The sequence below is a fragment of the Taeniopygia guttata genome, chromosome 5 (assembly GCF_048771995.1).
Source record: "Taeniopygia guttata chromosome 5, bTaeGut7.mat, whole genome shotgun sequence".
NCBI lineage: Eukaryota > Metazoa > Chordata > Aves > Passeriformes > Estrildidae > Taeniopygia > Taeniopygia guttata.
This window is the reverse complement of record NC_133030.1, coordinates 2,137,647-2,162,853: the sequence shown is the minus strand read 5'-3', so window position 1 is coordinate 2,162,853 and position 25,207 is coordinate 2,137,647. Positions and strand designations below refer to the sequence as shown.

At 51.6% G+C, this 25,207-nt stretch overlaps 1 protein-coding gene across 1 annotated transcript; it reads left to right on the top strand.

The window, feature by feature from the left end:
* Positions 1–1,704: 1,704 nt before the first annotated feature.
* Positions 1,705–23,935, top strand: LOC140684206 (serine/threonine-protein kinase pim-1-like). The gene is made up of 7 exons (XM_072929375.1): positions 1,705–1,804; positions 2,502–2,664; positions 21,920–22,175; positions 22,268–22,318; positions 22,625–22,991; positions 23,384–23,560; positions 23,832–23,935. Exons 1-7 carry the CDS (start codon positions 1,705–1,707, stop codon positions 23,933–23,935), a joined length of 1,218 nt encoding a protein of 405 aa, XP_072785476.1.
* Positions 23,936–25,207: the final 1,272 nt, after the last annotated feature.

Here is a 25,207-nt window from a genome sequence, read left to right as displayed (position 1 = left end):
GTCTGACATCCAAATAGTTGAGGGTTCCCCCCAGATCGCAGAACTTGCCGCGGTCGTGAGAGCATTCAAAACATTTCAACAACCTTTTAATCTGGTGACTGATTCGGCGTATGTGGCTGGGATAGCAGAGCGAGCAGAACATGCAATGCTCAAAGAAATTCAAAACAAGAAATTATTCGGGTTGCTCACGGAATTAATCTGGTTGGTCTCCCACCGCGAGCAATCCTATCACATAATGCACGTTCGGGCGCACACAGACCTGCCAGGAGCCATCGCTGAGGGTAACCGGAGGGCAGACCACTTAGCTATGGCCACTGTTGCCACGACCTCTGCTGTACACTCACTCTCTAACACCATCCCAGACATTTTCGCCCAAGCAAGGCTCAGCCATGCGTTCTTTCATCAGAACGCTCCTGCCCTTGCCAGACAATTCAAGATATCCAAAGAGCAGGCCAAGGCCATCCTCGCCACTTGCCCCAGCTGTCAGTCCCTTGCCCTTCCACCGGTGGCATCAGGGCTCAATCCCCGGGGACTGGGAGCTTTGGAGCTGTGGCAGATGGATGTCACACACTACAACTCTTTTGGCCGCCTCAAATATATCCACGTTTCCATTGGCACCTTTTCAGGCGCAATCTTCACCTCTCTCCACACGGGGGAGAAGACGAAGGACGCCAAAAAACATCTATATATGGCGTTCGCCACACTGGGAGTCCCGAAGGCAATTAAGACTGATAACGGCCCGGGCCTCACCTCGAGACAATTTGAGGAGTTCTTGCAGCAATGGGGCATCAAACATACCACCGGCATTCCTCACAACCCAACAGGACAGGCCATAGTGGAGCGCTCCCACAAAGAACTCAAAAGGTTGCTCGACCAACAACACGACGCGGCGCTGGCGATGACTCCGGTCGAGAGACTCTGTAAAGCACTTTATGTGCTGAATTTTTTAAATTGCACCGACCGGGAGCCAGACCCGCCCGTCATCAGACACTTTACTAACAGCACGCGAGCACTTTTGAAGGAGCGCCCACCGGTCCTTGTCCGTGACCCGGAATCCCGAGCCATCACAGGGCCTTTTCCCCTAATAACCTGGGGGAGAGGGTATGCCTGTGTCTCAACAGCTCATGGACCAAAGTGGATTCCGGGGAAATATGTGAAGCCCTTCTTAGAAGATGCCCCAGCGGCAGAACCACCAACGCGACAGGACCCACAGACTGCGTCTCCCACAACACCAGACGACGCAGTCGCGTGGAAGAGACGACGAATGAAGAGGACCGGGAGCCGTCCCAACTTGGTGTCCCGAGTCCTCATCACCAGACTTTACTACCCACCTCTGGACTCGACACCCCAAAATAACCCATCCCCTCCAGTTACCTTTCCCTTACCCCCTTACCTTACCCGTTTTCCCTATGCCCCTCTACCCTAAATTTCTATTTAAACTCAAAGGGGGAGCTGGGAGGGGAGGGAACCAAATCCTTTGTTATTTACAGTTCCTTTTATTTTAATAGAATGAGGATGGCTGCCCAAGTGACAACTACCCGGGAGAAACACCAGAAATCGCCCCACTGCGCCCAGCTGGCCGTCGCCGTGGCATTCGTCATCTTGTGGCTGCAAGCGGCGGACGGCTGGATTGTTCAGCAGCCGAAGGAGAACGTGTGGGTCACGCTCGCCAAGTCCTTGCAGCAGGACAATCTGTGTTTGGCCATGGGCAGTGTGGACAACCCGTTGTCCACATGCCTGGTGGGGGTTCCCCTGGTCGCCGACGATTGGCCAGTTTACAACTCAGACCTACTCCGAACCACGGGTAAGAGACCTAACCCGGTTGACACTTGGGACAAGTGGACCAAAATTCTGTCGAACAGCAAAGAGGAACCCCAAGAATTGGACTTCTTGGGGTCCTCTCACGCAGAATACTGTGTCAAATTTTATTACAGGAGGCCAAGTCAGAATTGGCATGGAATTGACTTGGCCAAGAACACATACAGGAAGGATGTGACACCATTGAGCAAAAAATACCACAGTCAGACCTGGTGCAATTACACCAGCCAGGTCATTTCGGTCTCGTCCACGCGTCCTAAGGTGTTGCCCAAGGGGATGTTTCTTATCTGTGGGGACAGAGTGTGGTCAGGCATTCCATCTCGGCTCCAGGGAGGACCATGTAGCCTTGGCAAGCTTGCTACCCTCACTCCAAATAAAACCCAAATTTTAGAATGGAGGAAGGAAAAACAATTGGCACGCAAAAAAACGATCTTACAATCAATTTGACTCAAATTGTGATTCGGAGCTTTATAATTGGGGCAAAACAAAGAGAATCGCTGCATCCATCTTCCTTCCGTGGTATGCAGCAGCAAAAGCCCTTGGTGAGCTTTCACACCTGGAGTGTTGGGTTAACAAGAACGCCAACGCTACGTCTGCCGCCCTCTCAGACCTTTTGGCGGACGAACAGACCACCAGGCATGCAACCCTACACAATCAGGCTGCCATAGACTTTTTGCTCTTAGCCCATGGCCACAGCTGCGAGGACTTTGAGGGGTTGTGCTGTTTCAACCTATCATCTCGCAGCACATCCATCCAGGCCCACATCGAGCAAATCCGTGAGCAAGTGAAAGAGCTAAAGACTGGAAACCCCTCGGCTGCTGACCCCGTGGACAAGACATTCTCGCAGTGGGGCATCCCCGGATGGGCGGCCCCCATTGTCAAAGGACTCATTTGGATTTTAGTTATCATCTTTCTTATTTTCGTTGCTTTAGCAATTTTTAAACAATATTTAGTTAAGACATTCGGGTCTGTTTTTTTAGTTAATAAAGACGGGGGAGATGTGGGAGGGGGTGTGGTTGGTGACCTCCCTGCTTTGCCATGGGAGGCCACAGATGTGTAGTTTTCCCGCCTCCCGAGTTGTCCGTTATCTGTTATCCCTTCCCCCAGTTTATGCCAATCATTTTGTACCCCTTCCCTCTGTTCTAGAAAGTTCTCGGTTCTTTGTACCCCCATTGGTTCCTCCCCCAAAACCACTCCTTCCCTCTGTCCCAGTTGGCCGTTGCCGTGTCACTCCTGCTTGACTCCGCCCTCATACCCTCACCCGGTTGGATGCTCCGTACCCTGACCCTCCTTCCCTGTAACTGTTATAAACCCTGCCCCGCCCCTGGTTCGGGGCTCTCAGAGCTGGCTCGCCCTCTGAGTGGCTGTGTCCCTTCACCACCCTCGCCTTCCCTCACCGAAGCCCTCAGAATAAAAGCCTCCTGAGAGACTCTCGCCCGGTGGAAGACTCATCTCTTTACTACCATCAAGCGTTTCCCGAGGTCCCGGACCTGCAGCTATCCGGAGCGGTCTGGGAGACCCGGGAACGCTTCACCACACAGGACTGAGGACCTGAGAAATAAAACAACCAACCCATTGTGGTGTGTCAAGGCTGGTCCTTGTCAGCAACTTCAGCTAAAGAAACGTCTGGCTAAAGGGGGAATCAGAGTGCTGCCTTCAGCCTTTCTCAAGCTTTCCATGCCTGTCCTCCGGGGTGGTACTTTAGATCTTCAAGCTCAGGCCCTAGTGCGGGTAGGAGGGGCTTTGCCGAGCCAAGAAATGCAGCAGTGAAACAACAGCTGCCCTTTCAAAGTGGCAGGGCTTCTTGGTGTCTCTTGAAGCAAGGCACAGGTCCATGTGTGCATTCCAAGGGTTATTTGGTTTCAGGGACAGAGACGTTCCTCTCTTACCAGAGCTCTGAGGAGAGCCATAAGCTACAAAATATCATTTCAGCTTGAGCCCTGCTGAACTCTTTTTTTTTTTTCTTCCTATGAAATGGGAGCCCACGGGAAATGTTGAGATGCCGGAGTCATTCCCACGGTGCTGGTCTCATTTTACCCCCCAAACATATCTTCTGCTGCCTTAAAAACAACCAATGGTAATGGAAAGTGCAGCAACCAGTCACAGGAAAGCACCCAACTGCCTGCCTGTGGGCAGGTGCCATCTACTAAAACCGTGCCACCTTCTGCCTACTGCCCTGACCCCTCCCAAAACAGGGTTTGGGAAATAAATGTGGGGGTTTATTTTCAGAAATGTGCCCGCTCTTTCAGTTTTCTTCCCTTTTATGCGGGCTGCTGGTGCTCATGTGCCCTGAATGGCTCTCCCAGTGTGTACCTGAAGACCTGACTTGAGCCGTGATCCTTCCAGCCAAGACCCCACTGTGACGGGATGGCGAGAGCTCTGTGTGTCAGCCATCGTCTGCAGCCTGAGTTGGGAGTGGTAATTATCCCCTTTCCTGTGACCTGTGAGTGGTGATTGCCGATTGTCCAAGGGCCATGGCACATTTCCTCCCCAGGAGCTGGAGGTCCCTGTGTCCCCACAGCCCCGATGGGGATGTTGGTGACCACATGATGGCCCAGAGCCATTGAGTCCTCTGTACAAGGACTAATTGCAAGCGGTAACGTGAAATTTTTATTAAGAGTCATTTACTCCTTTAGCTGTGTTATCTTTAGAATAATCTTGTGCTATTTTTTTGTGTTATTATATTGTGTTATTGCCTGATTGTGTTGTTGTTACCCAGATACTACATTTCCAAAGGTGCGGTAGTGGATCAGCTGGGTGGGGATTTGAATTCTACGCCCCTGCACTGGGCCATCAGGTAGTGCTGCTTGCAAGCCCTAACTGCAAATCTGTGGGTATTTCCAGCTGTGGTAGCATTTTCTGAGATCCAGAGAACAAAGCACTGTTACGGTGAGCTCCTGGACACCCTTTTGTCCCCCCTTTCCTAGGGCCTCTGTGGCTCTGATCATGATAACCCCTGGATCCTCCTTCCTGCCCCAATGGGGTTGGCGGGGAGCCAGGAGTGCCCACCCTGTCCAAAACCTATATAGACCCCTGAAACTTCCTGCTCTTTCTCTCTTTTGCCCCGCTCTCCATGGACACCACAGAATAAAGAGAGCTGTTCCAACACCCTGGGGTAAGGAGCCTCTTCTGTATACCTTTCCCTCTCCCCTGCTATTTCCTCCCCTCATAGCCCCATATCTCTGAGCTAGTCGGATTGATTCGGGGGGCTGCGTGGAGGGGGGGAAAACCAATAGAAATAACAGTTGGCGCCCCAACGTGTGCTGCTCTGAGCCCACGAAGAAGCTGGACCCCCTATTTCGGTGGGAGTCGAAAGCTCTTGGGACAGTCAACTGCCCTGGTACTTTAGCTGCCTTTAACAGCTTTGAGTCACGGGGCACAGTCGGGGACCTCTGCCTGAGTACCCAGGAAGAGCCGACTGGAGAGGGAACCCCCAGAGAGGGTTTCACAGATGAATCCCGCAGTCACAGGCTTGGTAAATTCTCCGACGCGGCACCCGGGACCGCGCCTGGCTGGGAGGGTTTCCATAAGTGACTGGGGGGGCTGCTTGCGGGACGGTGAGCCAGGACCCTACTGCGAGTAAGCAGGAACCGGTGGGCTGCGCATACCCACGTTCCAGCGGGGAACAGACACGGGAGGAGCGGGCTAAAGCCGCCCCGGCAGCGGCGGGACGAGCGCCCCTCCACCTGTGCCCCCCCCGCTCGGGTTTTCCACGGCGGGAAATTCGAATCTTTCGTGCTGTGTTATTAGCTCTGGTGGAGACTAGACCAGTGAAACAATTAAAAATCATGGGTACTAACATTTCACTGCAGCAGAAGAGTATACTAACACATCTTAGCAATAACTTAAACAATGTATCATTCCCTAAAAAGCTCCTCCTGCGTTTTGTGTGCTGGCTACAGACAGAAATACCAAATTTTACTGTGCAAGACCTGAATTCGCTTGCTTTTTGGACTCAAATTGGACAGATATTAACTTTAAAAGTCGAAAATGGTGAACGTAAAGTTTCTCGATTTATTCCGATATTTTTACAAGCACGGAAAAATATTTTAGAAGCAGAAAAGAGCATGCAAACGCAGATCCACAGTTCTAACACCCCCTTTTCCCCTTCCTGCCCACCCCCTCAATACCCCAGCCCTGAAAACCCCTCACCCACCCCTTATCTCCCTATAACACCTTGTTTTTCGGAGAGATACAGCCCGGAGTGTGTCTTAACGGCATCTGAGAGGCACACGCGGCCAGATCATGGCGGCGGCCATGTGCTTCCAGCGGCACCGGCCGCTCCACCCCCCACTCCCCCTCCCACTCGCATTCCTTTGCTTCCCCCGCCCTCCGCCACCCCCTCCGCCCCCACCCCCTCCTCCCTCCCCTCCTCCGACGCCTGCTTATCTCCCATAGCAACCCCTTATCAGTGCCAGCCCCCGGGCTGCCCCGGGAACAGGGGCGGGGCCGGCCCCTGCACTCCTCCGAGCCGCAGCGCCGAGGACGGCAGGACGGGGACACGGCACAGCAGCCCCGCGGCTCAGAGCCGGGGCGGGGACACGGCACAGCAGCCCCGCAGCTCAGAGCAGGACGGGGACACGGCACAGCAGCCCCGCAGCTCAGAGCCGGGGCGGGGCCCGAGTCTGCACCGCGGAGCAGACAGCCCGAGAGGGGGGGGCCGAGCTGCCCCTCACCGAGGTGGGGGGTGCGCGGGACGAACACAAGCCTGCCCCTATCGAGAAATCAATACCATCGGTAACTCCAGTGGTTTATTTAGGGAGAAGGAATGGTACAAGAACATACCAACCTCTCCCATACAGGGACAAAACAGAAATCTGTAAGGTTCAGAGAGAATTTGGGAGATCAAGTGAGATTTTTAAGGGTATGATGAGGGCAACCTTCAATTCAAATGAAATGGTGCCAAAAGATATAACTGATTTGTTTAAATGTTTACTAACATCCTCTGAATATGAGATATGGGAAAGTAAGTGGAAATTGGCTTTGGAAACAGTGTTGCAAGAAATACAGCGTACACCCAGTGATGCCACCGACATGGATGGCCAGCCCCTTACAATACACCATTTGTGTGGCACAGGAGACATACAATGTCCAGAAAAACAAACCAGACTGTTATCTAGATCAGTTTTAGAAAAAATCTGTACTGCTGCAGAAAAGACACTGTATCAATTACCAAGCACTAAGGTTGAATGCAGTTATATTAATATCAAACAGTTTCCTTCTGAGAGTTTTTTGCAGTTTGTGGATCGTTTGAGAAGCCAAGTCGAAAAACAGGTGCAACACACCAGTGTGCAAACAGAGTTGATTAAAGAAATGGCCCAGAGGAATGCCAACGAGACCTGTCGTAGGATTCTTCTCAGCCTTCCTCTTGATCCAGCACCTACTCTTGGCCAGATGATCGAGGCCTGCGCTAAGAAAGCAGAGCTGCTTGATAGTCCTGTCAGTCATAGAGCACCAGCAGGATTACAGCCTGTTGCCACTGCTGCATCAAGCCCAAGGAAGCCACCCAGATCATCACAACAGCTGCAGCAAATCATCTGCCTGCGTTGCAAGAAACCAGGACACTTTGCCAGGAACTGTCCTCAGAACCAGAACCAGAGACAGATCAACAAACAAAAAAACTACATGCACAGCGCGTGCCCACTGCTACGCGCAAAGATATAAATATAGTGGGACACAAATGTGATGATACCTCTCTCTTAACAAATAAGGGGGAGGGTGGATACTATGATGGGGGGAGAGAGAAAAATAAGAATGTAAAATGTATTACTAACAAGGTTTGGCAGCCACTGGGCCGGCCACGCTTAGTGACTGCCAAAGGATTTCATTTCAGAAACACTGATTGGAAAGTCATTGTGGTGGACCTATCAAAAAACCCTCAGGACCTGCAGGCGTACGATATGGAACTGGACAGTGAGTATTTTGTTATTGGGGACACAGCATACACACCTCCTGAGATCGAAATAGTTTCCATGACTACTAAGGGAAAAATATCCAGCCTTATGCTGTTGGCACGTTGCTTGCACCCTCCATTCTATTTAGAAAAGGGGCAACTTCTGGCACAAGCCATTCCCATCCCAGTGGAAATCACAGTAGAAGGAAAATCTCCAGAAGTCTACTGGGCGGAAGTGGTAGGAGAGGACAAACCCTCCATGACATGCAACCTAGCACATGGGTCAGAGCATCTTCAGGTGGAAGGTGTTCTGGACACAGGTGCAGACATCACGGTGATACCCAAAACCATGTGGCCATCACACTGGGAATTGCAACCTGTGGCAGGCAAACTTCAGGGTATAGGAGGAACTACATTGGCAAAAATTTCTAAAAATGTAGTGCAAATTGAGGGACCTGACGGGAAATCAGCAAGTGTTCGCCCGTTTGTGGCAGACTATAAGGCTCCTCTGTGGGGGAGAGACACCATGTCCCAGTGGGGAGTCCAATTAATCATTCCTAAGACACCCCAGGATTTACGGGAGTAGCCACTGTGGAGCGCCATGCCCACAAGTTAAAGTGGTTGGATAACACCCCAAAGTGGGTAGCACAGTGGCCTTTGAGTAGAGAAAAACTCGAGGCGCTTGAAAAACTTGTGGAGGAGCAGGTAGCCCAAGGACACCTGCAAGAGACAGACAGCCCTTGGAATTTCCCAGTCTTTGTAATAAAGAAGCCTGGGAAGGACAAGTGGAGATTGCTCCATGATCTCAGAGAGATAAACAAAATTGTGGATGACATGGGACCTCTCCAACCGGGGATGCCGAGCCCAGCTATGCTTCCCCAGGACTGGAAATTGGCTGTGTTAGATATAAAGGACTGCTTCTTCCAAATTCCATTGCACCCTGAAGATGCCCCGAGGTTTGCATTCTCTGTTCCCACGGTCAATAGAGAAGCACCGATGAAACGCTACCACTGGAAAGTTTTGCCCCAAGGTCTAAAATCCAGCCCTTTCATATGCCAATAGTATGTAGCAGCACTACTGTCTCCAGTACGCGCAGAGAGAAAGGATGCCATCATCCTACACTGTATGGATGATGTGCTTGTGTGTGCTCCCAATGACTCTATACTCCAATATACACTTGACCTAGTGGTTAAAGTTTTAACCTCTGCTGGATTCAAATTGCAGGAAGACAAAGTTCAAAGAATGCCACCTTGGAGATACCTGGGCCTGGAAATCTCTGCAAGGACTATTGTCCCACAGAAATTGGAGATAAATTGCAACCCCAGAACACTAGCAGACCTCCACTCGCTGTGTGGGTCTTTAAATTGGGTAAGGCCCTGGCTAGGCCTCACAAACGAGGACCTGGAACCTCTTTTCAATTTATTGAAGGGGGAGAGGGAGCTGACCTCCCCCAGGGAACTGACTCCAGAGGCAAAGACAGCAATCGAAAAGGTACAGAAGGCCTTGTCAGAAAGGCAGGCACACAGGTGTGACCCAAATCTGCCTTTCCAGTTCATTGTTCTAGGAAAGCTCCCACACCTGCATGGGTTGATTTTCCAATGGATCAAGGGGCAGAAGGACCCACTCTTAATCATAGAATGGGTTTTCCTATCGTTCCAAAGATCCAAAACCATCACTAGGCCACAAGAGCTGATAGCAAAGCTGATTCAGAAGGCCAGGGTGAGGCTGTGTGAATTAGCAGGGTGTGACTTTGCATGTATTCACCTTCCAGTCAGGCTTTCTGAGGAGGGAAGGAACTCTCCTGAGAGACTGACTAAAGGGATGTTTGAGCATTTGCTCCAGAGCAGTGCCAGTCTCCAGCTATCTCTGGACAGCTATAGGGGACAAATATCAGTCCATGCCCCGTCTCACAAGTTGTTCAATGAGGAATTCCACCTGATTCCTCAAGAGAAAAGGAGCCGGAGAGCACTCAGAGCTCTCACAGTGTTCACTGATGCCTCTGGGGCTTCCCACAAGTCGGTGATGACTTGGAGAAATCCACAGACTCAGCATTGGGAAGCTGATGTTGAGCTTGTGGAGGGATCCCCCCAGGTGGCTGAACTGGCTGCAGTGGTGAGAGCTTTTGAGAGGTTTTCCGAGCCGTTCAACTTGGTGACAGACTCTGCCTATGTGGCAGGTATAGTGTCCAGGGCGGAGCAGGCTGTGCTCAGAGAAATAGAAAATGAACATCTCTTCAGGTTACTCTCAAGGCTAATTTATTTAATCTCGCACCGAGAACATCCATTCTTTGTGATGCATGTGAGGTCACACACTGATTTGCCAGGTGAGATTGCAGAGGGGAACCGAAAAGCAGACTCCTTCGCTGCACCAGTTGAAAAGGCAAGTCTCCCTGATGTTTTCCAACAGGCAAAGCTGAGTCACGAACATTACCACCAAAATGTACCAGGTTTGATTCGGCAGTTCCAGCTTACACGGAGTCAGGCCCGAGCCATTGTGACCAACTGTCCTAATTGCCAGCTCCAGGCGGTGCCAACGCTGGGCATGGGGGTAAACCCCAGAGGCCTTAGCAGCTGTGAGGTATGGCAGACAGACATCACACACATTCAGAGTTTTGGTCGCCTTGAATGCGTTCATGTAAGCGTGGACACATTCTCAGGTGCAGTGTATGCCTCTGCCCATATAGGACAAAAGGCTGCACATGTCAAACAACACCTAGTACAAGCATTTTCAGTATTGGGGGTGCCAAAAACGATCAAAACAGATAATGGCCCAGCGTATGTATCTAAGGAATTCCTAGAATTTCTCCAGCAGTGGGGAGTGGAACATAAGACTGGCATTGCCCACTCCCCCACAGGTCAAGCTGTAGTCGAGCGTGCACACCAGACGCTCAAGCAGGTATTGAAAAAACAAAACAGCTCAGCTCCGTGGATGTCTCCACGAGAGAAGCTCTGTAAAGCTATGTTTACTATCAATTTTCTGAATTGTTCATTCGAAAATATGAGTCCACCGGTTGTACGTCACTTTAACAGTGGCAAGCAGTTTAAATTGTCTCAGCATCCACCGGTCTTGATTAGGGATCCAGAAACTTGGGAAACCAAGGGTCCCTATGAACTTGTGACCTGGGGTCGTGGCTATGCGTGTGTAGCTACTCCCTCAGGCCCTCGGTGGATTCCCCAGAAGTGGGTGAAACCTTTTGTCCCCAAGAATCCAGGTCAAGCAGAAGGGGACAAGAAGCAAGTAGCTGATGCTTCAAAAAGAAGACGCCGCCGGATGGGAGAAGAAGAAAGTTCCTAGGCAGGAATTCCTTCCGGCAGAAACAGAAGCTTTAACATGTTCTTAAAATGTTTGTTCTTCCCTTTTAGAGAAAACCTACCTCCCACTCAACCCGGTGATGAACCCCATGCAAGTTGTCATCCAGCAAATGCTGAAGAGAATGTTCAAGGGATGGGGATTCACGGGGTGGTGGACATCTGTAGTTAGATCAATTTTGTTAGTCTTCGTTATTCTGTTCTTTGTAACCCTAGCGTTCGGGATCCTGCGTCACTTGATTTTCAAAGCTATCAAGGGTCTCATACCTTCTACCTCAGAGGTCAACCACATAGAGTTGGCTAACCTGAGGAGGCCTGACCACGCCACCAACATGGGGTGGTGGGAAACCCATATTCGGGGTTGAATTGAGCCCAGTGAATTCCTGTAACCTTGTTTAACAAATAAGGGGGAGGTGTTACGGTGAGCTCCTGGACACCCTTTTGTCCCCCCTTTCCTAGGGCCTCTGTGGCTCTGATCATGATAACCCCTGGATCCTCCTTCCTGCCCCAATGGGGTTGGCGGGGAGCCAGGAGTGCCCACCCTGTCCAAAACCTATATAGACCCCTGAAACTTCCTGCTCTTTCTCTCTTTTGCCCCGCTCTCCATGGACACCACAGAATAGAGCTGTTCCAACACCCTGGGGTAAGGAGCCTATTCTGATTACCTTTCCCTCTCCCCTGCTATTTCCTCCCCTCACAGCCCCACATCTCTGAGCTAGTCGGATTCATTCGGGGGGCTGCGTGGAGGGGGGGAAAGCCAATAGAAATAACAAAGCACTGCTTGTCTGGAGAAAACATGACCTGAAATAATACTTCTGGGAAGACTTCTCTGAGTGGGAAGTCTCCCGTTGGAAGATGAGTGCTTTCTTCTGGACTGTCAGTCTTTTGCCAGAATCAGAGGCTTGGATGACTGCGCACAGGAGAAGTTACCGTAGAATAACCACCGTAGCCTAAATTAATGCTTCGCCCTAGGCTCATTTATTAGGGTGTATGTATTTAATATAATTTACTGAATAATGCCATGAGAATCTGAAAGAAAACTGGTTTTTTGGGGGTCTCTATGAGAACTATAAGGGCAACGCTTTCATTAAAATATCCCTTTTTCAAATCATCTCTATAGTTTCATTTCACACATTGTTATAGACAAGGACCTTCCCAGGGGAAGGCAGCATCCGATGGAGATGTTCAGGGATATACAGATGCCAAAAGGGGCTCTAGGACGCATAGACATACTCTGGTGAGCTCAGCCTCCAGCAGTGGGGCAGGAAAAAAAGGGGAAAAAAAGCTAAAGAAAGAAAAAGGGAAAAAAGAGAATTAAAAACAAACAAAGGAAAAAAAGATAAGAAAGACTGAGAAGAAGACCTGGAGAAGGAGGAGAAGAAAACCAGGAAGCTGAATACAAACAAGAAGGAGGAAGAAGCTGGGGAGAAATGAGCCAGAGGATCAAAGCCCAGGATTGAGCAGTAATGCCCAACAAAAGTGCTCAGCACCCTCTGCCTCATGCCCCATCAATGCCACCAGTGATCAGCCTCTCCTGACCAGCTTCCTCAGCTGTCAGACTCAGCAGGACACGCTGTGCTCTGGAACATCCCTCTGCGCAGTCCGGCTTGGCTGTCTGGACATGCTCCCTCCAGGCTCTCTGTCACCTCCTCGCGGGCAGAGCGTGGGACATGGAGTGGCTTCTGGGACCCTGCAGAGTCCTTGAGGTGGACAAGCTGTGCTTAGCAACAACCAAACTCTCCACCTGTGATCCACAGCATTCCCATCCAGCATCCAAACCCAGCACTGTGCCAGTTTCTGGGAAGAAAGGAATACCAGTCTGTTTCAGCATTTTTGAGAGAAAGAGGACATGAATTGTGAAATTTGAGCTACTCCAGTCTAGGCCTCAGATTGAGGCCTGGTGGGGCCTTCAAGCCTCTGACGCAGTTAGAAATTCAGAGCTTGTGGCGCAGATAGAAAATGTCTTAAGGTGTGAGGGGGACCACTAGGTTGTTTGGGTGTGAATTAGTATAGGTTTTATAGTGTAAAGTGTAGGCCGTTTTAAGGAAAAGGTAAACAATGTTAGCCTACCAATCAGAGTGTTTTTGTTTTTGTAAACTATGTGGAAGCTTATATAAACTACCACCTTATCTTGAATAAACGGAGAACACTTGATTAACCACATTGGTTTGAACCTGCGCTTGTCTTGTCCAGCTTTCCGTTTTTCTGAGATTCCCTGGCTTTACCAGTCAAACCCAGAAGAGTGGGAACACACAGACCGTTCTCTGGGAAAATCCTGATTTATTTAACACCAATATTCCTAAGAAGATCTGACCTCCTTCCTTAAACAAATTCCTGGAAGGCGGAGGCCATCTCCATGGAGCTCCCTTGATAGAAGGAACTTCCTTGGTTTCACATGGATCACCTCTGCTGCCAAGCATGGGGTGTTCCCCACTGGAACAGTCACAGCTCTGTGGAAGCCATGGGCTGACAACTGGTGGCACCAAGACACTGCTGGGGCCTATGCCTCTAGGAACATCTTGAAGAGGGCTGCGCCCCCCTTTGTACTTCCGGGCATTTCCTGGACAGCTGCATCTTCGGGGATGAGCAGGTCCTGCTGATACGCACAGCTCTGAGGGAGCAGGCACACCTTTCCAAAGGGCTTCCTCCCTCTGCAGTCCGGCAGCTCTCCCTGAGGCACTGGGAGGGATTGAGGCCCTTGCCAGATATATGCCAAGTCTCAAGATCTTCCACTTTCTGCTCCTGCACTGCTGATGGCAGACAATTCTCTGGAGGTGGGAACATTTGCCTTTGCAGCTGGAGGATCTTCTCTTGCACTGTGCTGAGCATCTTCCTCTCTGGCACCGCCACAGCATCCTGGGAAACACGGACTGGGAACTGACAGCTCCAGGACACTTGATGCTGGGACACTTGCCTCTGGGAAAATCTTCTGCAAGGGAGCTGGATTCCCTTTTTTAATTCTGGGCATTTCCTGGCCATCTGCATCCTCAAGGAGGAGCATGTTCGCTGACAACAGCAGCTCTGAGGGAGCTGGCACACCTGTCCAAAGGCTTTGCTCCCTCTGTGCTCCAGCACCTCTCACCGAGCTTCTGGCTAGGTCGAAGTCTCCTGCTGTTAGCGTTCGGAAACACACATAGTCGCGGGATATGATTAGATGCAGGTGCTTTTATTAAGAGCTCTGGGAGTCGGGGTACAAACCCAAATCTGACTCCGACATGGCTTTCGAGCTGAACGTATCTTATATTCTATCGTTATAGAACTTACACATTAATTATTAAACTTGTATTGTTCTATGGTATACATTGACATGAGTTTATCGTGATCTTTCTTAGGTCCCTGACCACAGTTTCTCAGGATTATTCTTTCTGATTAAACTGTAATTATATTTAATTACTAAGCAAACGTCACATCTGGCACTTATATCAATTATCATGTACTAGCTACACAGTGCAGTTCTAGCAAGTACGAGTTCTCCATGTGCTTAGGATGTTTATTTTTCCAGGGCCTACTAAGCTTATTTTTCCTTTTAACCCTTAATCCCCATGATTTTAAAACCCTTTTACTATCATTTTCCCCCCTTTGAAAGTATTTTCACTTCATCATAAGTGCAAATACTTTCACTTGATACAGTCTTTAGTTTCTAAGTTTATACATGATGTTCTTCAAATCCAGGATTGAGGTGAACGTTGTCATGGACTGGAGGATCAGAGGATGACGGGTGTGGGTCCCGTGTCAGTGCCTTGATTATTTTCCGGTTCCAGGATGTCCTCTTCCGTATTTCTCCTTTTAGGACACTGTAGACTAACCAAATTACTAGGAACACAATTAATAGGATTATTACACTCTCAATGGTAGACTTAATCCATGGACTCACATTCCACCCTAACCCTTTAAAGACTTTGTCTAACCAGCTCGTAGCCAAATCTTTCTGCTCTTCTTGTACTTCACGCTCTATTTGTTTTAACTGATTGATGTCATATTCTACATCTGCAGTTACATTTAGGATGTGGATGCAGCCATGCTATTGGTAAAGCCTGTGGCCACTGCAGTTTGGCTTCTTGACATATTTTACTGATCTGCCTTTTTAGTGTCTGATTCATCCTCTCCACCTGTCCCCTTGACTGGGGTCTCCATGGTGTGTGGAGGGCGCAAGGTATTCCCAGCAACCTACTTACTTCTTTTACCACCGTGGCTATGAAATGGGGTCCCCTATCTGATGATATTCCTAGAGGCACCCCGAATCTGGGAATGATTTCTTGTAGTAACCACTTAACTGTTTCTTTTGCTTGGGTCGTGCGACAGGGAAGGGCTTCTGGCCATCCAGAAAATGTATCAGCCCGTGCTAACAATTATTTGTATGCTCGAGTTCTTGGTAATTCTACAAAATCTACCTGCCAATAATCTCCTGGTTCTATCCCTACCCGAACCCTTCCTAGTTGTGCCTGTCGTCTAGCCACTGGGTTATTTTTCAAGCAAATCTCACACTTTGACATTATTGATTTTGCCATTGTTAACATTTGTACTGAGACCAAATAAGGTTTAGAAATTTTACCAATGCCTCTGCACCCCAATGACATCCGTTATGTTTAATTTGTAGAACCTCTCTCATGACCAAGGGGGGTACCACTATCTGTCCGTGTGCAGTTACATACCAGCCTTCTGGATTCTTCTGTGCACTCAGTAAATGCCCCAATTTCTCATCTTCTGCTGAATATTTCGGCTGTGGAGGTAAATGGAATTGAGATACATTAAGTTTTAAAGGGACCAATGCCATTGTTGTTTGCACCTTTTGAGCAGCCTGTCGAGCTGTCCAATCTGCCTTTCGATTTCCCTCACAAATTTTGGAGTTTCCTGATTGATGTGCTTTACAGTGCGTAATTGCCCCTTGTTCAGGTTTTTGTACTGCTCCTGTCAGCTGCAGAACTGCATCTTGGTGTTTAATGTGCGTCCCTTGAGACAAAAACAGGTCCCGTTCTTTCCATAGGGCCCCATGAACATGCACTACTCCAAATGCATATTTTGAATCAGTCCATATGTTCGCCTTTTTCCCTTCACTTAATTCTAGTGCTCTGGTTAAAGCAACCAGTTCTGCCTTCTGGGCGGATGTATTTGGTGGCAATGCTTTTGCCTCTACCACTGGACTGATTGTTGTTACCGCATATCCAGCGTGTCTGATTCCGTCCTCCATGAAACTGCTTCCATCTGTGAACAACTCCCAGTCTGGCTGTTCTAGGGGGACATCTTTCAGATCTGCTTGGTATTTGTATGTTTTGAAATCCTTTTCATATCAAGATCGCCCTCCTGAATCCTCAGTTGAGTTAAAACAGACCCAGTTCAATTGCTTCTGCAAATTCACCTTTCTTCTATAAGATTGTACTTCAAGAAATCTTGTTTCATTCAAGCATTAAATGTATTGATTTGACATCATCTGTGACCCTTTCATCTGTCTGACCTGTATTTCCTTGTGTGAGTTTCTCAGTTGCTTCAAATAAGGACAGATTCTTTTCAATTCCCATAGCATGTTATCTGACAATCTCCTGCCTGCTTTCTTCAGTTGCTTGCATGGGAAGACGTGAATGTTGTCTTTTCTAGTCTGAATATCTGAATGTTCTCTTTTCTAGTCTACTTTTACCTACCAGTGTGCTTCTATCTACTAGAATCAATTTCAGCTTGAAAGAACATATCAAAAAATCTCATTACTAAAATGGCCAAAAAGAATCCATAAAATTCAGAATTTTAAAAAGCCAAAACAAAACGTTGGAGCAATATTATTCTAGAGAACGCCATGTATCTATGAAAAGTAGAAAAATCTTTTATTTTCAAATGCACTTATAGATCGCCATTTTGCATTTGATTTTTTTTTTTTTTGGGGGGGGGGGGAGTTGTTTGTGGTTTTTTGTTTCTTTTTTGAAAGATCTGGCACTTACCTGATTCCTTTTTGAGGTAGTTCAGCTCATTAATCTGGTAAGAAAGCAGTTCAAAAGAAACAGAAAACCAGAAAAAAGTGGCAACAGGATGCCACTTCACCCATATGTAGTACAGCCTTCTGTCTTGTAGAAATATGTCTGTCATAGATGCAAATCAATGCACAGTACTATCTTCTTGGAAACTTTCTCATTGCTACTGAATTCCTGAATCATCAGGATGGTTTAATGGTTTAAACCCAGCCCTCTAAGATACTCCCCAAACTGTTGCAATGGAATAACTTTACCAGGTGAAGAGCTTGCTATGCAGGACCTGAACGTGAGGCCAAGAATGCTTTGTTGTGGATTACCATTGTTTCGGATCATTTTTCCTTCCTCTACCATGTAGGTATAGGAAAAAATTAAGTAGCCACAAGGTGTTTCCAGCTGTCCTTGTCTTTTGGGGTAGTAAGGATTTAGGGGAGTAAACAAAACTGTGGTGAGTTTTACAATTGACTTTATTGCTTCTTCACTTTGAATAAGCTGCTTTGCATTTCAGCTTACCCATCAGTATCATGAGAAGAATAATATCTTCCTTCCTGCTCCAAAGATGTTTAGTTATGCCTGTGATGTCATGGGATTAAAACCAAAAAACATTGGGATTGAAAGGAAGTACTGGCATGCCACAAAGTAACTGAAGTGAACGATGTTTCCTCCTCAGCTTTCCACTGTGATTACAGAATTAGACTTAGTAATTCCGGAAATTGGTCTTAGCATAGTCTGGTGACATCTCTCAATAGAGCAGTGTCCCAGGGTGACTTTCTGATGCTTGTATCCCCAGCGGTCTGTTCTGTTGATGCTGGCTATTATATTCTGTGCCTTCAAGACTGGTTCTGAGAGTGAAGGCAAGGAGAAGACAAAGCACGGAGTTGGTTATCAGAGACTGCACTCACTCCTCTACAAGCAACACTCCTCCACATTCTGCGCTGGACTGTGCTGTCTGGGCACGGACGGAGCAGAAGAGAGCACTTCTTTGCTTTTTAGTTAGTTTAGCTGCTGAGGCAGAGAAGTTTTCCCTGGACAGTTGCTTTTCCTTTCCCTTTTCTTGGACCTGTTTGAACCTGCCCCGGATTGGGACTCGGGGAGCAGTGAGAGCTTTTACTTGGTGACCTACTCTGGGCAGCAGCCTTTCCGAGTGCCGCAGGGACTGATAACAGAGCGACCAGCCACAGGAGAGACTTTCTGACCTTGTCATCTCTTCAGAGCATCAAATGAGCTTTGTCATCTGCTAGTGTTCATTTTTTGTGCTGGGGAGTGCTTTTCCTGTTAAATCAACAGGTTTCTTCCACTTCTCTCCCAGGAAATTTCTCCCAAACCGGTTGCGGGGAGAGGCCATGTGGGTTGGCTTTCTGGGGGTGTCCCCTTTCAGATGTCTTCTCCCAGATTTGCCCTAAAGCAGGACAAGTAGCATGTGCGACTTTGAGAATGATGGAATCACTTGGGTTGGAAAAGACCATTAAGTCTAAATATAAGTAGCAAATCCAAGCAGAAAGAAATCTTTTGCTGCTTGAATAGAACACGTGGTTTATCTGGTAAGCTTTGCAAGAATTTGTCTCATCGCAAGTAGACATGTCCAATGCATTAGATGGGAATATAAGAAGAGAGCTGTGCAAATATACAGAATGATTCTCAGGGAAGGACATTTGCATGATTGGTCCTTCTCCCTGACTTCTTCAAGTGAATTCTTTTAATAAAGTGATGATTGGATTTATTCCATTTTTGACAGTTCTTACTCGCATTTTTGGCATATGAATGCCAAATGGGTTAATTCACATAATTTCTCAGATAAAGACCAAGATTTAGTGTTGCTTAAGCTGGAGGCAGAAATATTGAAATCCTCCAGCCTCCTTCTTAGTACCTCATTTGTATTCCAAAATCAGGGCACATTCTTGTCCCTTAAGATCCAACTGTCAGCCAGCTGAGCTAGCTGAGTTGATAGCAACAGGGTGACATTAGGACGGCTTACATGACGCTGCACACAGAAGCCCTCAGTGCGCGGCTGTAGCATGCAGTAATTCCATGCAGTTGGACAATGCCAGTGCTGACTTTGGATCACCAGAAGGGTAGAACTAGAGAGATTTAATAGAGAGGTCTCTGGAGGAAGTGGCCTGAAGAAGACAGCAGAAATCCCATCTGTGTGTTTGTACAAAGAACTGAAATGCCATTCCCAAAAAAAGATCTTCAGATGTATCTAGCTTTTTCTGCAGATGATTTCTAAACAATATGCATTCCATGGAGAATTTCACTGAGCACCTGGAATACAGCTGCATTTAAGTGGATTGAATCAAGGTCGGGCAGCAGTGAAATCAAGGTTTTCAGGAATACCTGACATACAAGTCCTGCCGAAATTTATATCTCTTGGATATCCAGATACTTTTGAAAAGAATGGGTGACCATTTAGCTTCCTAATATTTTTCATCTGAAATACAAAGAAAATCTTGACCTGTGAGAGAAAACTCACATCTTTTATAGCTTGAATATTTTTCTTGGTTTATTTCCTGTTTTCCAATTCATTTCTACAAATCATTTTATTAGGTAATGAGAAGTCATGCTGTATAAAAATATTGAATGCTATATTATCACCGGCCAGGGGCTCTATACAAGTCACAAACTGGACAGGACTGCTGTGGTATGCGACTTAAGCTGTTTATTTTTTAGCATCAGTCTCATTACATGGTTATGACAATGGGAAGATGCCAGCAGCTCACATTCCCAAGCAACAGACCAAGAACTTCATGTTACAACTTACTTTATAAACTTTATGACCAATCACACAAAGCAAAAGCATATTGACAGTAGTTCTAGCCAATCACTATAAATACACATACCTTTGGTTAAAACAATGCTTGCTTATTTCAAATACAATACTTGCCTGTAAGCCTTAAGATACAATGCACATAGCTCCATCATTAAGCTTAGAACTTCCTAATATCTCACCAGATATACTTTTCTGCAACGTAGGAAGTTATTCTACCCAGACGTTAATACACAGACCATAGTTCTATTTGTTCTTTCTTTCTACTTCTTGTATAATTTTTCTGCTGACCAATCTTATAGCTACTGCTTAGCTCTAAATCACCATCCTGCTGTCTCTGAGGTCTGACTTTTACAACGTGCCCAAAACCCTCTGATTTTAAGGAATCCCACACCCTAACAGAAGGTCACCCGGTCTCATGGCCGATGGGAAGGCAATGCAGATTCTATTTCAGGGTTTTAAGTGGAGTTTTGATCCTGTCCCTCGCAGAATACACCTGGTGCAGGTGTCCAGCTGTGAGACAAATAGAGACAGGGTGTGCTGGGTGAAGAATGGGCTAATGTACTGGCTTTCAATGGCATAGGATCCATTTTCTTCCCGGGGAAGCGGCAAAGAGCTGGGTCTTGCAAGTGCCCATAGGGAGCCCCTTTATCCCTCCTGGGGCACTGCGGAGGGCGGGGCCGAGGCAGGGCTGTGATGGCACAAAGGGCAGAGCGCTGGCGTCAGGCAGGGCTGTGATGTCCCAGGGCTGTGCTGGCCGCAGCACTGTGACATCGCTGTGACATCAGCGCGCTGTCGCTGTGTGAGACGGGCCAGCACCCACAGCTGCCAGTGCAGTCGCGATGGGACCTGCCGGAGCCATGGGTGACGGTGACGTCCTGGTGACTGCGCTTCTCCTGCTGCTGGCCGCCGTGGCTGTCTGGTGGGCCTTTGGCCACCGGCAACAAGGGAGCCGGCAGACACGGAGAGCGATGTGGAGCAAGCGCCCCGGGGCCTGGCCCAGAGGCTCACGGAGGAAGCGAGGAGCCCCTGCGGCTCCCAGGTTCCCCAGGCCTCGGGCTGCTCCTGGCGAGCGGCCACGTGCTCCCGCCAGCCCCCTGGGCAGCCCCTGCGGCTGCGGCCCCTGCCTGGCAGTGGCCCGGGAGCTGCAGGAACTGATGCTGCAGATCTGGGATGGCAACGGGACACGTGCGCCCCTCTACTCTGGGATGTGGCAGGCCTTGTGGAAAGAACTGAAGGAGCTGCTGAAGCGAGGCCACCTGCCCTGCTGTGGCTTAGCCAGCTCCTCCACAAGCCTCCATCCCTTCCAGAGGCTGCTCCCAGCAAGATTCTCCAGCCCTGGGAGAGCCTCAAGGCCTGCAAGGATGGCACAGCAGGGGGGAGCCACCACCATCCATGCAGGAAACTCAGGCTGTCAGAGGCCCTGCATCCTGCCAAGAGCCTCTGCTATCTCTGACAGCCGCCATCCCTCACAGAGGCTCAGTGAGACCTGTCAGCCTGCGGAAGGAGCAGAGCCCGTGGACAGGTCTCCCAGCTCCCTTGGACTCACAGACTTCAACAACGTGGGCGCAATCCTGAGCCTTGACGTGGCAGGGGAAAGCCCACAAGTCCAAATGGGAGCCCAGCCCGATGCAGGGGAGCCTGCTCAGGAGCAGCTGGCAGGGCAGCAAGCGTCCTGGAGCCAGCAGTGGTCATCCCACAGCGGCCAGGACAGCCAGGACGCTGTGCCGGTTCTGCCAGCTGGCCACAGCCCGAGCCTGGCGGTGGAGATGGTCCTCCAGACACCACGGAGGTTCCTCCATCTGCAGCAAGCTGCCCCGAGACAGCCCTTGAGTGCCGCAAAGAGCTTTCTAGTAGCAGGTAAGATCTCCTGAGGAGCTGCCTGAGGCTCCCCCGGGGCTCTGGAGGGGCACGGCCAGGCCAGGCCAGGGCCCCTGACAGCAGCCTAGTCGCTGGCTGTTTCCAGTGCCTGCGATGGCCCGGCTTGAAAAAGCCCTGTCTGCTTTGCAGCCGCTCCTGGGTCTCCCCCGTGCCAAGCCTCGGGCTGCAGCCCCGGCCGTCGTCAGGAGCAGAGCCCAGCCCACGACGCCGGGGACAGCGCCGGTGCCGCCCTGCCCCGCTGCCCCGGGGCTGCCGCAGCCGCCTGTGCGCGCTGCCCCGGCCCGGCTCTGCCGCTCGCCAGCCCGGCGGCTGCAGGGCGGCGGCCGCTGCCCGGCGCGCAGCAGGAAGCGGGTGAGAGCGCGGCGGCCCGCGGGGCCCGGCCCGCTCCACTCGCGGCACTTGCGGGAGGGGCGGGTCCTGGGCGCAAGGCTGATGGCTCGCTCTTGGCCGCAGGGCAAAGGAGGCAGCGGCAGGAGCGGTACCTGCTGGGCCCGCAGCTGGGCAGCGGCGGCTTCGGCACCGTCTTCTCGGGCATCCGCCTCTCGGACGGCAGCCCGGTGAGTGGCCGCGACGGCCGGGCGTGGGAGGAGGGGCAGCGGCGGGGAGGGGCAGGGCTGGAGCTCAGCCCTCCTCTCCCCATGGCTCGCAGGTGGCCCTCAAACGCGTGGCCCGGGAGAGCGTCCTGCAGTGGGACGAGCTGGTGAGCGAGCGGGGCCAGCGGGACAGAGCGGGGCGTGGCGGGCAGGGAGAATCCCGGGCCGGGCTCAGGGAGCGGAGCCGCGGCCCCGCGGGCCTGGGCACGCCGAACAGCGGTGCTGGGGCCGGGCAGGGGCAGCCCCGAGCATCCCCCGGGCGGGAGGAAGCGCAAGCGCCTGGGAGGCTGCGGCAGGGGGCACTGGGGCATCCCGGGCAGGGCGCAGCGCAGCCCCAGGGCAGCAGCAGCAGCAGCAGCAGCAGCAGCAGCAGCAGCAGCCTGCCAGAGGCACTGATTTTCTCCTCCTCACAGCCCGACGGCACCCGCGTGCCCATGGAGGTGGCGCTCATGGAGAAGGTGGGCTCTGGCTGCCACAACATCATCCAGCTCCTCGACTGGTTTGAGCTGCCCGACAGCTTCGTGCTGGTCCTGGAGCGTCCGCAGGCATCGCAGGATCTCCTGCAGTTCCTGCAGGAGCAGGGGTGCCTGTGCGAGGAGCAGGCGCGCTGGCTTTTCTGCCAGGTGCTGGAGGCCGTGCGGCACTGCACCGCCTGCGGCGTCCTGCACCGGGACATCAAGCCAGAGAACCTCCTCGTGGACCCGGAGAGCGGCGACCTGAAGCTCATCGACTTCGGTTGTGGCACCTTCCTCCAGGAGCGGGCCTTCTCGGGCTTTGCCGGTGAGCCCATGGCCTGAGCCCTGCTCCCGGTGCCAGGCACTGCACGGCCCCGTTCCCTCCTGGGCCGCGGGCTGCGGCCTTCAGCCGGCTGCCCTCTGGCACGGGGCGGATGCCGTGCCCCAGGAGCCGGCTGCCGGCCCTGCCGACAGAGGGGGTGGCAAAAGCGGCTCCTGGCCCTGGGGCTCAGCGGGCCCACAAGGGCCTGGGCTGCTCCGCTGGCCTTCTTGGCCTTGCGGAATGGTTCCTTGCTTTTGGGCAGCTGGCTGGGGGACGCGGGTGGCCTCGGGGAGAAGCCTTGGCCGCAGGTGCAGCCCCTTCCTCGGCCAGGGGGCTGGTGCCAGGCTCTGGAAGGCAGCAGCCTGTGCCCAGCCAGCGCCGCCTGTCTCCCCTAGGAACGCACGCGTACAGCCCGCCCGAGTGGATCTGGCTGGGTTACTACCACGGCCACGCGGCCACCATCTGGTCCCTGGGCGTGCTGCTTTACGTCATGGTCTGCGGCAGCCTCCCCTTCCAGGACGACCCTGACATTGTGCTGGGGAAGGTCTTCTTCCAGCGGCAGGTCTCTCCAGGTGGGTGTCCGGCCTCAAGACGGAGGGCTTTGGCAGGTGGCGGCACGCAGCCCGGCGCGGCCCTCACGCAGCTCGACGGGGTCAGCGCGGCACGGGCGGCCGGAGGAGGCGGCCGCATCCCGCCGTGCCGCTCTTCCACGCGGGGCAGAGCCGGTTGGGAGTCCGGCACAGCCTAGAGCCCAGCCTGGCACGGCCCGGGCCCTGCGGGTGACGGGGGCAGCTGGGCAGGAGACTCTGCCGGTGACCGGCGCTTTCTGGCTTCTCTCCCCAGAGCTCCAGCACCTGATCCGATGGTGTTTGGCCAAGCAGCCTGCGGACAGGCCGGAGCTGGAGGAGGTCTCATACCACCCTTGGGTGCGGGGCCGGCGTTTTTGATGCCTTGCCGGAGCCTCTGCAGCACCCACTTACCAAGTCCCCCTTCCGACACCGCTCCTCGATGACATCCGAGAGGCTGGCCGTGCCGCGCTGTTGAAGATCCCAGACGGCAAAACTCCCTCCCAAAGTTTCTCTCCAATACTTCAAGGACCGGACGAATCTTTCATCAAGTTCGTGGACTGCCTCAGAGAGGCGATCGAAAAGCAGATAGAGCACCCTGCGGCAAGGGAAGAGCTCCTCCGAAAGATGGCAATGACCAACGCCTCAGCGGAGATGAAGAAGATCTTAAGAGCGTTACCGCAGGACCCCGAGCCCACCATCACCCAGATGGTGGAGGCGTGCGTGAAGGCCACATCTACAGAGGTAACGGTTGCCATGGCAGCGAGCAAAGGGGTGGGGGAGGCCATGCTGAACTTAAACAACATGCGCTGCTTCGGGTGTGGCCAAATGGGGCACATTCAAGCCAACTGCCCCTGCCCCCCCGATGCATTCTGCCATCACCCGTATGCACCTTCCCCAAGACCCCCACCCAGGAACTCATTCCCGCCATACCAGCCGGCGGGAAACGGGCCGCGGAGCGCGAGGAGGGGCCGCGCGAGAACATCAAATGGCCCTTCTCAGCGCCCGACCCTCCCTACTATCAGGGAGGACCAATGGCCCAGGGGACAGTTTCGGAGGATTGGCGGAGCACAGACGACGGACTTCGCCTCCTCCGGAGAACGGCCAACCTAGATCCCGGCCGCCGCCAGGTCCTCAGAAGCTCCGTCACCGTCACCTTCCAGGATGAGGACCTGGTGAGAGTCTCCGCGGGGTTCCTGGAGCCCCCTCACTGCCAAGGCGAAGCGACCGTCCTCATCGTCGGCGACGCAAGGCACACACCAGACAGGATTTCCATCATCCCTGAAGTGGTGTGTGTCCCGCCGGGGTCCGAGGTAACGTTCTCGGTCATTTGCCACGAGCCCCCTTACACCCTGGGCAAAGGGCTCCCCTTCGCCTTGCTCTATCTGCTCGACTCGGACGACCTCTCTGGACGGGACCCGGAACAGGACATTCACGTTTTTCTCACCCAGAATGTTACCAAAGAAAGACCGATAATCAGGACTGTCATTTCTTTACAGGGAAAGTCGGTGGCGATGAACCTGATGGCAGACACTGGGGCGGATGTCACCATCATTCCCAGGTCAAAGTGGCCCCGCGACTGGGAGTTGGTGCCCCCTTGCGGCACAATCTCCGGAGTGGGCGGAGCTGTCAATTCCATGCGCAGTCGACGCC